Below are 15,496 nucleotides of genomic sequence, written 5' to 3'. Positions count from 1 at the left end.
TGAAAATTGATATCAATGTAAATAAAGGATTTTTTTTTGTATTTAGCATTGAACTCCATTTCCATTGAATCGAGTAGTATCATAGATCGTCCAAGTAAGACTTGGCTTTCTTTTTCTTCTTTTTCTTGGGAATTGATTCAACCTCCGGAGAATTGGTAGTCGCGTCCTCATCAAGAGCGAGGATATCTTCGGCCAAATCAGCCTTCTTACGCTTCTTCTTCTTCTCTTTCTTGGGTGTGGGCGAGAGAGGCGGTTCGATATCGTTGACCTTGGCCTTGGGTTTGGGTTTTTGGGTGGCATCACCCAAATCTCCAATAATGTCTTGAAACATATCTCGCTTTTTATCGGTGCGCAACAGATTCGCTTTCCAATCGTCTCTAGCTCGCTTGAATGATGAGAGAGCGCAGTTTTGTGCGATGAATTTACCAAATTGATTGCTATTCAAAAGCGGCTCTTTTTGCGAGAGTTCCGAGGCAACAATTTCCTTGCCCTTCAACGAGGTTTTGCTCCAAATGGCATCCACCGATCGGGACCCGTGCTTCGAGCAGGCCATGGCCACGAGCTCTCCCTGAAAGGTAATAGTAAAAAAAAACTGCACCTCTAAGTCTGAAGTATTCCATTATTCTTTGGATATTATCGTTTGGGTGTGCCAGGCAGAGCAATGGAATTTTGACATGGGGTAAGAACTGTCCCAAAAGAACTACGATTAAGCCGAGATGGTGACCCTCACTTCCATGCGCAGGTTAAAATTGTTAAAATACAATCAATCACTTACGTGTAATGATTTGACCAACGACTCACGACTCTTTTCGCCCACTGTCGGACTGCTCATGAAAGTTTGGGTGACATAATTTCCCTTGGGATCGCTCAACAGGTTCTTCAGAGCTGAGGAATCCATGGCCAATAAAGAGGACACGGCTTTGATCGGTTTGGAGAATTGGAGCAGTTCTTGGAGAATCAATGAGCCGTGAATATGTACGGTCATGCGTTCGGTGGTCTCCTCCATGCCTTCCTTCGTCCTCAGATGAACAAGAAGCGGGACCAGTTTGGTCTGTTGATCCACAGGTTCGTAACAATGCAGGGCTTTCATCAAGGCCTTAAACAAAGAAAATAACATTAGTCAAGTGTTTTATGTTTGCCTCCAAACCTTACTCAATAGGCAATCGTGATCGAGGACTAAATATTTGCGTATGTTGGTGAAAACGATTACATCGCAAAACAACAATTGCAATCTTGGTCCTAAAAATACGGTGCTCAAACTTGAGGGTTAAATCGTTGTACTCGCGTGAGAAGCAATTAGAAATATGAAAAATTGGTATAGACTTTCGTCTTTTCCTTTGATGAAGTGTTCAAAAGCTATCGTTTTTTAACTTTAACCAATAACTAACATATTTCCAACCCAATTACGGATGTACCTTACAAAGTTTTAATCAGACATTGGATTTGTCTTTTCGCTTGACTTGGCTTTTTTAACGAGATGAACATAACCATCTTTGCTCTGAAAGCAAGGCTTATTTTCAGATACTTGAATAACCTTGCTTGCAGATTAAAACTGACCTCGCAAACTGCCCACTCCTGCTCTCTCCTTGGTAAACCGACACCTTCTAAAACGTTACAATGCGATAAAACCGCAGAAAGGAGAAATCAGATCGGTGTTTGCGGCTGAAGTACCCCCTTTACAAATAATATTCTTTGTTATTGAAGAGGGGTCTCTTTTGTAAAGGAAAAGTTCGAACCTATCTTGTACATTGAATCAGATGAATAACATACTGTTGATGGCGAAAAACAAACCTTTTATTTATTCAATGCGAGGTGTATGCTTCTACATCTCATTATCTGATATCGGAGCATTTTTTTGCAAATTTCCAGAACAAGAGATTATTAGGTACAGAAGCAGGATACGCCTTTTTATGCCTAATCATAAATGATCAATGAAGTATATACTATAGACAGCTCTATTTATATATAATCTTAACGTTTTATCGATTGCCAGAGCTTTTCTATCAAAAGATTAAACATTGTTGATTTTCAGACTTTCATTCACTTACCACCAGGAAGTGAGCTTGCTTGGCAGACATCTTACGACAAGTTTTGGCAATATTAAGGATCACCCCAGTGTTGCCCGAGGCAAAGATCTCCTCGATTTGCTCGTCGAGTTCCTCACCGTACCATGTCTCAAACTGGAAACAATCAAATGGCGTTCAAGCCATTCCCGCACAAATCTAGACCAAAGCCGTTAATAAAACCTTACCGTGGCCTTATCCGGGCAGGCGGTCAAGAGCTTTTGCACGGCAAAATTAGCCGTAGCATGACGAGCCAGGCGACTCAGGCGGCTTCGAAAGAATTGGGCGTGAATCTGATGCACCAATTCGGCCGGACATTCACTAATCAAAGCCTCCAATAACCGCGTTAATCCTTCAGATTGAAACACCACCGGCACTTCATCGGCCAAATCCCGAGGCAAGACCTGATCCAGCAATTCTTGGGCCAGATCACGCCCAGTGGGCGGCAATTTCCGACACAAAATCGTGACCAAAGTGGCCACAACGCCGGCGGCCGCATCCGTGTGCAACACTTCGTCCCGATTCTGCATTTGCTTGGCCTTGACCGCGGCCAATTTCAACACGGCTAAACTGTCAGCCGTGGGTTCAAAGTCCTGAAACGTGGTAGATTGGTCGGCTCCGGTGACTTGATTCCGCGAATGGCGACTACGTAACACGTCCACGGGCAATTTGATGCCGCTCAAGCATTGGAAAGCCGTGCGGAGAATGTGACTGGCATACACATCCGGACAGAAATCGTCCCAGTTGTTGATGACGAACTTGGTGACTTTCAGGACCCAGATTTGGGCGAAGGTGCGGAAATCATCGTCGGCCTCAGTGGGCGGTGCGAAGCAGGCTAGGAGGAGCAGGCGTTCCAAGATGTGCGAGGAAAAGGCGTCGGTACAAGTGAGCCGCAGATCCTGAGCCAAAGCGCTCATAAAGCGTTCCCGCACCGCCGCTTGGGCGAAAGGCAACAGCTTTTCGAGGACGCGGGAACACAACTGATTGCCGCACAAGGTCCACTCTTCACCCTCAGTCTGCTGGAACACGTTCGCAATGAACATGGCTGAAAGCAAAGATGACACGATAAGTGATGCAACTTCGTGGGAGCGTGGGCCCGATGAATCTACCTTGTCCTTCCTCATCATCCCAAGCCTCGCGGTTGAGCGTATCCAAGACGCGGACGTAGTAGTCGTAGGTGTCTTGATCAATTTGACGACCCCGACCCAAGATGCCCCGAACGCCGTAACGACGAGCTTTTTGCAGATAGCTCTTCTTGGACTTTTTCTTTTTCCGCTGATAATCCGCCGGACTCTCCATAGTCTATCCCAAGGGCTAATAATGACCTCGGTCGGTAAGGGACGGCGGGGCCAATTTCTTAATCAAAATAAATTAGGTACTTAGCTAGTAACTGCTTAAGTTCATTTGAGATTTGCAGAGAGAGGCAGACCCACGTGTGTTTGTCAACACCAACTTTTTCTGAAGGACTCAAGGTGACGGTTTGCTGTTTTTTTTTGTTTTTTTTAAAGGGCTCGTCGGTCACAAATAAATATGAACAGACGTTTTCCAGTTCATCGTGTCATTAATATCAGAAGCTAAGGACATTTAGCTGGGCATTAGTAACGAAATTACAAGTAACGAATTTACAGTAATTCGTTCCATGTTTCGAAAAAGGAACTGTAATTCCGTTACATTTTGAAATTGTGTAATTGCAACGACACAAAAACTAAAAGAATTACTCGTTACTCGTTCCTTTTTCAGCTTCCAGAATGGCCTTTGATTTTTCTTTTATCTCGTGATAGCTCAGGACACTTAAGGCTCAACAGAAATTGCCATTTTTGCTAGTTCCATCTAGCATATTATGAACAATGAAAAGGTTAAAGTTGCGCTTGCTCTTAACTACTCCTTGTTGTTGCATTTGCTACTTTATTCTTCTCAATCAAATGGCGACCTGATTCAGTGCAATTGTCAAGCAGGAAATATCCATTTCTGGCTTGATTATGATGCAACATATTTTGAACAATAATGCCAAGATGAAATGCCAATGCTCATTATTGAAAAATGTTGATACGACGTCTCCAAATACGATATTACGCGTTAGGACTGGGCTGCTTGAAGCAAAAAATGCATTTTCTTTACAGAAATATGGTTTTGATGGGGGAAAATATTGGTCGTCTAAATCTTAGGAAAAGCAACCAGTAACGCCATTATATTTTTTTTCGATTAATGGTTGTCTACCGAACCACTATTTTTGACCAAAGTTATTGTAACTGTAATTCGTTCCCTTTATTGAGCAACGACTAGGGCCCTGTACTGCTTGTTTCATAACGAGACATCTCGCCGCAAGAAAAGGAAAGACAGCGTTAGTAAACCCACTGATAACGTTTGTTCTTGCGTCGTTTTAAAGAAACATCATTAAAAACGCTAGACTGAATTTCAAGTTGATGAGTTAAGAGTGATGTTTTCCAACTTTGTAAGCTTTATCTTGAACAAACTACCAAACAAGAAATCCTGGCAATTTTGAATGAGACATTCAGCAACATTGAAAATCAAAAAAAAACTGTGGATTACTGATATAGCATCAATTAAATAATCACAGAAGTTGTTACTAGAGTTGATTTACTTTTTCAACGATGTCACACTAGTAGTAGCATTGTTGGGAAACAATTAGCTGTCCTCAAAATGTAACTGATTATTCCCACATCAAACTAAGTTCGTTTTTTATTATCGATACGTTTGATAACTGATTACTTGGGAATTGGTTAGCGTCTTTTTTAAACCAACAATAGCAGTGATGTGATGAAATAAATTTTTAGATACTTTATTGTTTACATCTTCTCAATCAAAACTCATTGGACAAAAGACCCGATTCAGTACAATTTCAAGCAAAGGAAAATCTCTCTTTGGCTAAAGTATGATGCAACAAATTTCCAAAGCTTCCAGTTTTCCACAACTTAAGTCATATGCTTCTAACAATGAAGCTTCACTGGTTTGACATTGTCGAATACTGTTTTTCCATCATGACTTGTGCGAGATTGGTTCAAACCTTCAATACCCATCCAGGGTCCTAATTTTGACTCCTGAAAACATTTTCAAGCAATACATTTTGAACAATTTTGCCAAGATTAAATGCCATAATGGAAAAAGTCAATAGTTGTCAAATTTTAGACTTTGGGAGTGTTTGAAGCCAAAAATAGAATTTCTTTAAAGAAGTATGATATTGATGGGGCCAAAAACCATAGAACATGGGTCATCTAAATTTCAGGAAAAGTAACGAGTGACACCATTATTTTTTTTTAGTAATGGTTGTGTAACGAATTGCTATTTTTGACCAAAATAATTGTCACCGTAATTTGTTCCTTTTATTGAGAAACAACTAATGCCTTGCTTGTTAACTACTTTTTCAAATGTTATTGCTTTGCCCCTTGGCCATTTGATTTGAATGACTAAATTCAAAGAATGGACCTTTACAAAGAGAGTAGCTTTCAAATTTTGCACTTTCATTTGCAAGCATCTTGCTGAATAAAATTAGCTAAGATTTGGATAAATATAATGAAAAACTAGCAATTATTGAAGTAGTTTAAGTTCATTGACGAGTTCAGATCAGGATTGCAACAAAGCATTGTAACACTGAAGGCAGGGCTGAACATCCTAAGCAAAAAGGTACATAACAAATGACTCCTTGAAGCATCAAGTTGCATTATTAATGTTCCTTGGTGCAATGTCCAATTTAGGATTATCTGAAACCAAAGCTGTAATTTTCTGAGAAATTTGGCCAAAAAACACCTGAATGTTTCAAATTGTCCCCGAAATGACAAGATTTTTTGAACTAAAAATTGAAAAAATCTACTCATCACTCTTACGTCACCATCTCACATCTAACGCTATGTTTCCATTTTTGGCCGCTAGAGTTTGTTTAACTCTTAATTCGCAGCCCCTATTGGCAAAAAAATGGGACGGTTCAAAAAGCCGAAGTTGGCACGATGTCTAACGTTATTGGCATTAGTTTCTATTCAATGGAGTTAAAAGATGATTTAGCTTACACATATTTCCATCAGTTTCAGCCTCAGGCCGGCAAGAATGACGCGCTATGTAAAAAAAATTTAAAAAAAAAAAAAATCGATTTTTCGTTGGTTTATGGTCTGAGATATAAGAGTCCACCTTGACGAAAAATGACGAGCCGAACCACAGTGGTTGTGAAGCCCCCAGGCCTATCTCTAGGAATGTGAAAGTTGAATGGTTCTTTTGATTCCTAGCTAAAGTATTTATTAACATGGTTAAACCACTGATGTAGAGCGCCTTCCCTCTACGGTCAAATTGTCATTATCTTTGTTCGTCATGATAACATCTTTAGAAAATGACAAAGCCCATCCTTACTAATGAAAAATGCTACATTGGGCCATCAAGATTGACATGCTCTCAAATGGCAGGCTTGCCATGGGAGGCTGAAGCATATTAATCAGGATTAAGTCAAACTCTGACATAATGATTGTCTTATCTTAGCTGGAGGATTCAATCATATATTATAGCCAAAATTAAAATAATGCTTTAAAACAATTCACAAAAGTTAATGGTTTTGGTATGACCTTAGCAGTCTATTGCTAAGGAAATTGTATTTCGAAAGTATCAGCTTACAATGCGCTAGCTACTTTGGTTGAGAAGTTCCATAGGTTTGATTGTCCTGTTTCTTTCTATGCATGCATTTCCAAGGTTGCAGCAGTGATGAAAAGGTTTTTTGATCCACACTCGGGAGTTTTATGTATCCTCAAACCCTAACTAATGCCAAGATATCTTGAGGTGCAAAACTGGCAGAGAAGGCTACTTCTTGATAAGGTAACTTCAACCCCAGAGATATTTTTGTAGGACATGATGATATGATTGAAAGAAAAGACTTATTTTTCAACTCTATACGTGGACTGATCTGAAGTTTTTTTTTATTGATGTTGTTAGGCGGCAGAGACATTCTTGAACACCAACCTCAGATGACAAGTTCATTATTGTTCCTCAATCCTCAAGGTCGGCCAGCTGTACCGCTTTGGACAGCTTTTTGCCAAATATGAATTTCAGTTGTGACTGGGTCAAAAGTGATGAAAAGAAATATCGAATACTACCCGAGTTGATGAAAATATTATGGATTGCTTTGGCATTTCCCAGCAAGATGCTTATCAAATAGCTAGTTGTGTTTCATATATTTCATCGGCCATTGTGAAATAGATCATAGGAGATGTCAGTTCTAAAAAATAAACAGAATAAGAACAGGTTGAGGATGTCTGTCTTCCTTTAGACAAGAGCAAATTTTGAAAGATGAATGGAACCATGAAAAAAAATACTGGTTACTACCTCCTCACAGCCTGACTCTCCTTGATTGCAATTCCAGACACCATCTGGCGCCCCTCGTCTGTTTTTTCTGAATTAAAGGCTTTTCGCGGCGCATTTGCGACATTTTCCTCTTCCAGCTCAGTCACCCTGTCCGTCACAAATTGTTTGGATTCAAAACAAATAAACAAACAAACCGAAAGCAAGATAAGAAGTCAAAGTCCAAAAGTCAGACACATTGAGGGTGGGTGGATCTCGGTGGATCTCGGATCAACTTGGCTTGGTCAGCGCCATTGGTGAATGCATTGCCAGCCTCCGCCCCAGCCTCTGTTCAAGACCGTCGGCCATGTCGCCCACATGGTTGTTCTCGGTGTCGCTGCTTTGGCACTTGATCATCTTATGCTCGGTGTTCGACATCTGGTTCCGCTCGCCCGTGGTGCCGGTCACACGCTCGTTCGCGCCGGACATTCCCGGTCCCGCTCGCCGATTGGTCCTTTTCGTGGCCGATGGGCTCCGGGCCGATGCCTTCTTTGACCAATCGGACGGGTCGCCCCTGACGCCCTTTCTCCGTTTGGTCATGGAGCGACAAGGGGCGTGGGGCGTGTCCCACACACACGTGCCCACTGAGTCGCGTCCGGGTCACGTGGCTTTGATTGGCGGTTTGTACGAAGACCCCTCGGCCATTGCTCGAGGTTGGCAAGAGAATCCCGTCGATTTTGATACGGTCTTCAATCAATCCAGCCACACTTGGGCCTGGGGCAGTCCGGATATCTTGCCCATGTTTGCTCGGGGTGCCACGCCTCATCGGGTTCGGACCGCGTCCTACCCATCCTCCTTTGAAGACTTTTCAGCCAACGATCTCACCCAGTTGGACACGTGGGTCTTTGATCAAGTCGAGGCCTTCATCCACGAGGCCTATCAAAACCACTCGTTGCAAATGGAGCTCCGAGCAGAGCGGGTCGTGTTGTTCTTGCATTTATTGGGGTGCGATACCAATGGTCATCGACACAATCCGCGCTCGCCCGAGTATCAACGCAATATTCGTATGGTGGACCAAGGGATCGAGCGCATGGTCGAGCTCTTCGATCGATATTGGCGACATGACGGTCGAACGGCGTTCGTGTTCACGGCCGATCACGGCATGACCGATTGGGGCTCGCATGGTGCGGGTATGGCCCATGAAACCGAAACGCCTCTTGTGGTTTGGGGTGCGGGCGTGCGCCGACCCATTCCAAGTAAGACGAAAACCAGTTCCAGTCCGCCTTACTGGCACATGGACCACTTGTTTCGATCGGATGTGGAACAAGCGGATGTGGCGCCCTTAATGTCCGTTTTACTCGGGACGAATATTCCCAAGAATTCGGTGGGTCGATTACCCGTGGATTATCTGGACATGAGTCCGGACCATAAAATCAAGGCCAGCTTGGCCGTGGCTCAACAAATGTTTGAACAATTCCTCGTCCTCCAAAGTGGGTTTGCCCAACTTCGATTGGCGCGACTGCTTCATCGACCTTTCTCCGGGATGAATGAGGTCCAGTTCCAGGATCAAACGGACCGAGTTCGGATTCTGGTGAGCAAGAATATGTATGAAAAAGCTCAGCCCTTGGCCGACGACCTCTGGCAACAGAGCTTTCATGGCGTGCAATACTATCATCAATACTATCAACTCCAGTTGTTCGTGGTCACGAGCACTTCCTACGTTTCTTTCATCTTGCTCACACTGACCTCTGTGATCAAGCATTTCTCAATCATCGTTCAACCCTGTGATGTGAGGGCCAAACCGTGGCTTTCCGCTTCATTTGTAGCTTTCTCGATGTTAGCCGGATTTCTGACCTTGTGTCAAAATGTGCCTTACCATTACTTCATTTATTACATCACGCCCGTGATCTTGATCCGAGCTCTATGCAGTGAATGGTCAAGCATGAAGGTCAACCAAGCATCTCTGTCATTACCCGTGGTTGTGCCATTGATTCTGGTTATGAGCACAGAACTCTTAATCTGCGCCTTCTTTGATCGACGATGGTTGAGTTTGGCCATTGTGTTGGTCACACTCCTTCAACGATACTTAGGTGAGACCAAATCCAAGCTTTTGAGGGCGAGTTGGGTAATCTGTAACTTAGCCCTGTGTGGTTTCTCGTTCCAACCCTCGGTGATGAAGGAGCACAACCCTGCATTGGTATTATTAGCCGGTTTGGGTTCGGCCTTGGTGTCAGGTTGGTTCACCCAAAAGGTCTTGAAGACCTCGATGTTCTCCGGCTTGCTGGTGTTTCTTGTCACTAGCGGGATATGCTCGTGGATTTCTTTGATCCAGGAATTCAGAACCTTGGCTCAATGTGTGTCTTGGATCGTATTCTTGGGTGGGGTTCCTTTGGCCTTGGCGAGACCCTCGAAGGCCTTTGAGCGACTTCTTCGAGTATCCATGGCCCTGATGAGCTCGTATATTCTACTCAGTCTCACTTATGAAGGCCTGTTTCTACTCACTCTCATCATCACCATGGCCATCTACATTCTGATGGAGTTCCACGAGAACGTGTATCATCAAAAACTTTTGGAATTCACTCTTGATTCAAGCCAACCACGAAAGGCTGTCAGCATTCGAGACGTGTTCCGATCTTTCTTGTTCCTGTTTTTTTCTATTGTGTCTTTTTTCGGGACGGGAAACATTGCCAGTCTCAACACCTTCGATCCTAAAAGCATCACTACCCTCGTATCTGTGTTCTCGCCCTTTCTAATGGGTGGATTACTCCTCTCTAAAGTGTTGATCCCGTTCCTCGTGGTGGCTTGCTTCATGTACCTTATGATCTCCATCACAAGATTGGATGGGAAAGCTATGTTCTTGATGGTTCTCCTATTCTCAGATTGGATGAGTCTTCACTTTTTCTTTCTCGTTCAAGATCAGGGGAGTTGGGCCGAGATTGGGACTTCACTCTCACATTTCATTATAGCCGAAGGCACCGTAATATTTTTGCAATTATTTCTCGTCCTGGCGAGAGGGCTCTTGGAGTTTAGAGCCGAATTTGTTAAAAACAAGGTATATCAGGACTCTGAAGACATTGAGATGGTTCTTGGCAAGTCAAACATCGAATAATGAGGATATCTCCTTTATAAAAAATAAACCTGTTTGATCAATGATTGCATTTCATTTCTAAGGCGAACCCGATCGATCCTGTCTGGGGGTAACACTCTGACAAATCACACACTTGCTAATATCACCTAAGCATTGGAAATGGAAGCTATGATGGCAGTGGAACGCGATCACATCTTGACTTTGAGCCTGGGTCAATCCAACCAAAGATTGACTGCATCCCGCACATTTTGTGGCTTCTGTCAGACACAACCCACGCGTTTGGACTCGCACTTGCTTTTGCAGCAAATTGAAGCAATCTGCCACCAGAATCCTCTGACAACCCTCTTGAAGGGAAACTTGCAATCGATAATCGTGCATGATCTGAACGAGGGAGTTCCTCAATCCCGGGATCTCACGCCCGTGCTCGATCCTTTGGATAAGGATCCGCGGGTCCACGTGCGTTCCAATGTTGTGAAGTAAAACGTTCACAAAGTAGGGTTTATCTAGAGAGAACTCGATGAGATCCTTCCACAAATCCACATCGTCGTGTTCCTTGCAGAACGCCACAGCTTTATGGATATCGGCTAGTTCTCGGGTGATTAACTGCAATGCCTGTCGAGTGTTTCCCATGCGGGCCAAAATGAAGATTCTCTCCGGAATGAGCCCGCGCGTTTCACAGATCTCTAAGGCCTCATTGATCGGATAGGAGTCCGACGATCGCAGGAATGGAAGTAATTTCTTGGGGGAATAATCTGCGTAGAGCGACACCAACGTGCCGTGATATTTCTTGGCCTCTTCCGGTGCCTTGGCATGTACCATGTCCAAATATTTGAACAAGTGCGATTCGTGTCCGGCCAGGTTGGCAACGATTCGATCCGTGGGCAATCGATCCATGTGTTCAAAGAGCAACTTCAAAGTCAACGGGTCGTTTAAGGTCATTAACTCGGCAACACGAGATGACACATTGTCGAACAACTCGTACTCTCGTATCAATTGAAATGCATCCTCATGGCCTAGCCGGAGATAATGGTCCAAAGCTTCGTTGTATTTACCCTCAACGGTGGCGATCGTAGCCACAGCCCTTCTCAGATAGGGATCCTTTTCGGACAGAAGTAACGCTTCTCTCAATGCACTCGACACGGCATTAAGTCCGTAAAGACTCGAATCCCATTCGCGAATCAGCTCCAAAAGGCCGGGAGTGTCCATTTTGATGAACTCGAATATGGTCATCTCATAGATTTGCGGGTCTAGACGAAACTCGGTGCCTTTGGGCAGAAAAGGCGCCAAGGCGCGCATATTGTTCAATTGAGTGAACTTGTAGACCTCGTTCTGCCATAATTCTCGATCACGGCCAAAAAGGCGGACACACAGTGAACCCGCTTGATCGAAATCCCCCGCCAAAAGTAGTTGATCCAGACAAATTCGCCCCACATCGAGAACGCTGTGTCTTCTCAGGTATCGTTCGTGTTTCTCGGCACAAGTCAAGGCTTCTTGGAACTTTTCATGCTCGAGTAACCAATCCACGTGGTCATCGGGATCACGAGGCTTGCCCAGAACCACATCCCGTGGCGAGACGATAAAGTAGAACTTATCATCCACGAGACTCTCAAGGTGATAGTCTTTAGGTCCGTAGAGCTCATGGCCTTGGATGCTTAGGATATCAGTGGACACCTCAACATAGTCATTCAGCAACGGCTCGACCACTTTCAACTGGGGTTTGATGATCACGTTGTCTTTCGTTTTTTGCTTGGGTACGGTTAAAAGCACCAACAGACTGTCCAAAGGGGCGATCCCGCTCACCCAAGAGTCCGAAATGGAAAATGAGGACACAATCTCCACGTAATGATCAGGTAATTCCCCATTAGGGTTGGGCGGTTTGCCACTCGGTACTCGAGGCTTGATCAAACACGTTCGAACCGCATCTCCGTGAGCTACATACAAGTGAAATTGATCCGACCATGTAATTCGAGGAGGCACGTCCTCGCGAGGTGTGATATCCACCTTAATGAGGCTGATCACTTTGGCACTCACGGCGTCATACACTCGAAAGCCTTTGCGGCAAGACCAGGCCGCAAATCGTCCGCGCCATTTGATTACATTGTAAGGCCCTTCGCCTTCGCTCAACACGGTTTGGCTGTATCCCGTGAAAACACCCTTCTCGTGCAAAGCCACGCGATTGGCATCACCTAAAAATATTTCAAAATTTGATGATCTTTGACGAGATTTTCATCAGCTAAACTCTTTTTACGTTCTTGGCAAGCCAACAGAAGAAAATTAGGCAGGTAATCTTGCGCTGTTAGCCTTTTGAAATGATCTTCAGATTGACTCTCAGACCTGGCGTAGGAAGTTAACACCCCAGTTTATCTCTCTCTCCGTTTAAAGTCCGGTATAGAAATGTTCTTGCTATTCAACTTGCAAGATTTGTAGGTTACAAGTTGGGAGAATTCCCTATTCGAATGTTTATTATCAGGATTGTTGGTGTTATCTCAGGGTCACTGGTGTGAACACCACAAACTTTTAGGCCTTTAACAGAAACTACATTTGTTATTCCAAACATCTGTGGCTTGAAATCCATGAAAAAGCTAAGGCATCTCGGTAAAACCAATCCAGAAAACTCAGAAAGCACAAGTGACGTTTCAGCTTTAGTCCAACTTTGGATAGATCACACATCAGTAAACCCTTCAAATAAGCAATGAGTCGTTACCGGTCAAAAAACGTCGTCCGGCGCCTGAGCGGGCGTAAATGGGGTCGATCGAAATGGCACGCAATGAGGAGCTGAGTTGGCAGGTGTGGTTGAAATCGCGGCTCAAGAGTCCTCGGATCATGACTTTGCCATCAATCGAGCACGAACCCACGAATTCACCTGTGTGATCCACGGAGATTTGGCTCACCAACACAGCATGCTGACCTGCAGGAAAATGAAAGATTTAGGTGTAAGGTAACTAATTACATCAACACTCATGACGGGGAAAAAACCAAGCCGAGCGCTCCAAAAGAAATTTGATGCGTTGAAGAGGTGTGGCTTGACAACATATTATTCTAAGATATGTTGAATTGGCCAATCCGTGCTACACTGACTTGTCCCGTTGACATCATTCGTAATGAACCAAGTTCGACCAACCTTTGGTGCCCAAGAGGCTTTCATCAAATTAAATTTTATCCAATGTTGGGAAACATTTGAACCATATTCACAATTTGGATCATTTAGCCCCTGCTCTTAAAACACATCCATGAAATGTAAGTAACGATTAACTACTAAGTCAACCTTTGGGGTCTCCTTCTTGATTCACCTTGCAATCAAGTACCGGGTTGTCTAGGGCAAAGAGTACTCCCGGCAGTGTCTCAACCATAGCCTATCCATGAACCATTGGAATAAAGACGAGGATGTTGGTGGTCGAGAATCAACATTTGGGATTCGAATCAACTCATTCAATTAAATGTCTGAGTCAAAAGTTATGCCCCCTCAAAGCGCAGTACATAACCAGGCACGAAATGATGGAATTTATTCTCCACTGGCAATCAATAACCAAAAGAGAGCTGGGTTTGTCATTTAATGTAAAGTTATGTAGTGGGCTTAAAAGAGGCATAACTTTTGACTTCGTCATTCGATTGAGCTAAAACTTGGAATACTAAAATCAGGGGTCCGTCTGATTTGAAGAAAACCTCAATGAGTTGAGCCAATTCCTAAAAGGTCAATCGAACACCTTTGTCGATAAACTGAATGCTCACAGCTTATCATCGACCGGCTGCGAAATGTGTCAGTCTCCGCCTACCTTTAAAGGCCACGGCTTGGCCTTGTAGGACGTGTCCCATGGCGTCCAGGAGATGAGTGCGACCCCAATGTGTGCCCAGGACCATCATCTTGTCGTGGACCGCGATGCACGACGATCGATCGTCTGAGAAAAGACCTTTGAGGTCCGAGGAGAGACGCTCGTACTTGAGTTTAGGCTCGAACTCCTCGTCCTCGGTTTCTTCGGCATCATCCACGCCCACGGCCGCTCCACGAGCGTTCCCATGATCGTCCTCGGCCGCTTGGTCTGGCTCGTGATCCCGAGGCCGAAGCTCAGCCAGATCCTCGGGCGCCTCGGAAGGAGCGGGCAACGAGGCCACCGAGGCCAGGGCTTGCTGGGAAACGGATCCAAATTGCGAACTGGGCAGGCTGCTCGAGTCCTCCTCGCTCCGCTGAACGGGCAGGGCCTCGGACATGGCGAACGGAGGCGGGAACGGGATTGAAAACCAGGCGTTGAGCTGTAGGGTCAGAAGGGGCGTGAATCAATGGTCAGTCAGTCAGTGGGGTTCTGCGTTTGACGCCCTCGATCGAAGTGAGCTCTGATGATGATTTCTGTCGAGTGTCGAGTGACATTGGATCAGGGTGACGCCGTGCCCCACACATGCCATGGACCGAAATAATGCTGAGTGTCAAAGGCGGCAGAGAAGAAGTAACGAAATTACAGTGATCTCATTTCATTTCAAAGGGGTGTAATTGTAACGACTCAATAATTACAAAAATACTCATTACTTATTTCTCCTGCTATCACTCCAGGGTGGCCTTTCATTTTTTATTGTCCTCTTCACAACTGAGGAAACTTCCAGCTTTTAGGCTATCTTGACCGAAATTTCCATGTTTTTTTATATTTTTTTAATTTTCGTATAATGTATCAGGACAGACAAAAAAATAAAGAAGATGTTTGGGGGTTTCAAATCTTATTGTATTTGCACTGCTGTGTTATTTGTTTGTCCTCATTCAAATTTCGGTGGACTAAAAAACTGAGAGAGATCTTCCATGGTTTTTGGCACAGGTTTCCAGCAGAGAATTGATGCGCTCGAGAACGTCTAATACTAATGACTTTTTGGGGCATTGTTGTAAGCCTTCAACAATCATAAGCTGAGACGAGGTAAAGATGTATATATAGGGCTTGTCCAGTGAACCCGTTCTTGAACAACTGACGTTAGTTACTCCATGGAGTAAAATCAAAGACAACATGTCCAGCCAAAAGGCATTGTACATGCAGTGAATTTTGATATTTATTCCATTTTGCATGCTTCCCTCAGCAAATATCACTATGGTGTT

At 44.2% G+C, this 15,496-nt stretch overlaps 3 protein-coding genes across 3 annotated transcripts; 1 reads left to right on the top strand and 2 right to left on the bottom strand.

Annotated features, from left to right (window-relative positions):
• Positions 1-6: 6 nt before the first annotated feature.
• On the bottom strand, positions 7-3,540 carry LOC131877536 (nucleolar protein 9-like). Its single transcript, XM_059223229.1, has 5 exons — positions 3,173-3,540; positions 2,252-3,108; positions 2,049-2,180; positions 776-1,096; positions 7-568 (listed from the first exon to the last, which is right to left on the bottom strand). The coding sequence occupies exons 1-5, from the start codon at positions 3,360-3,362 to the stop codon at positions 80-82; spliced, it is 1,989 nt and encodes a 662-aa protein (XP_059079212.1). The 5' UTR covers positions 3,363-3,540; the 3' UTR covers positions 7-79.
• Positions 3,541-7,550: 4,010 nt separating this feature from the next.
• Positions 7,551-10,487, top strand: LOC131877448 (GPI ethanolamine phosphate transferase 1-like). Its single transcript, XM_059223119.1, has one exon. The coding sequence runs from the start codon at positions 7,705-7,707 to the stop codon at positions 10,444-10,446; it is 2,742 nt and encodes a 913-aa protein (XP_059079102.1). The 5' UTR covers positions 7,551-7,704; the 3' UTR covers positions 10,447-10,487.
• On the bottom strand, positions 10,444-14,771 carry LOC131877446 (vacuolar protein sorting-associated protein 41 homolog). Its single transcript, XM_059223118.1, has 3 exons — positions 14,199-14,771; positions 13,130-13,333; positions 10,444-12,611 (listed from the first exon to the last, which is right to left on the bottom strand). Exons 1-3 carry the CDS (start codon positions 14,629-14,631, stop codon positions 10,504-10,506), a joined length of 2,745 nt encoding a protein of 914 aa, XP_059079101.1. The 5' UTR covers positions 14,632-14,771; the 3' UTR covers positions 10,444-10,503.
• Positions 14,772-15,496: the final 725 nt, after the last annotated feature.

Source organism: Tigriopus californicus, chromosome 3, assembly GCF_007210705.1.
Source record: "Tigriopus californicus strain San Diego chromosome 3, Tcal_SD_v2.1, whole genome shotgun sequence".
NCBI classification, from domain to species: Eukaryota; Metazoa; Arthropoda; class Copepoda; order Harpacticoida; family Harpacticidae; genus Tigriopus; species Tigriopus californicus.
The sequence above is the reverse complement of the archived record's forward strand: the minus strand, read 5'-3'. Positions and strand labels throughout refer to the sequence as shown.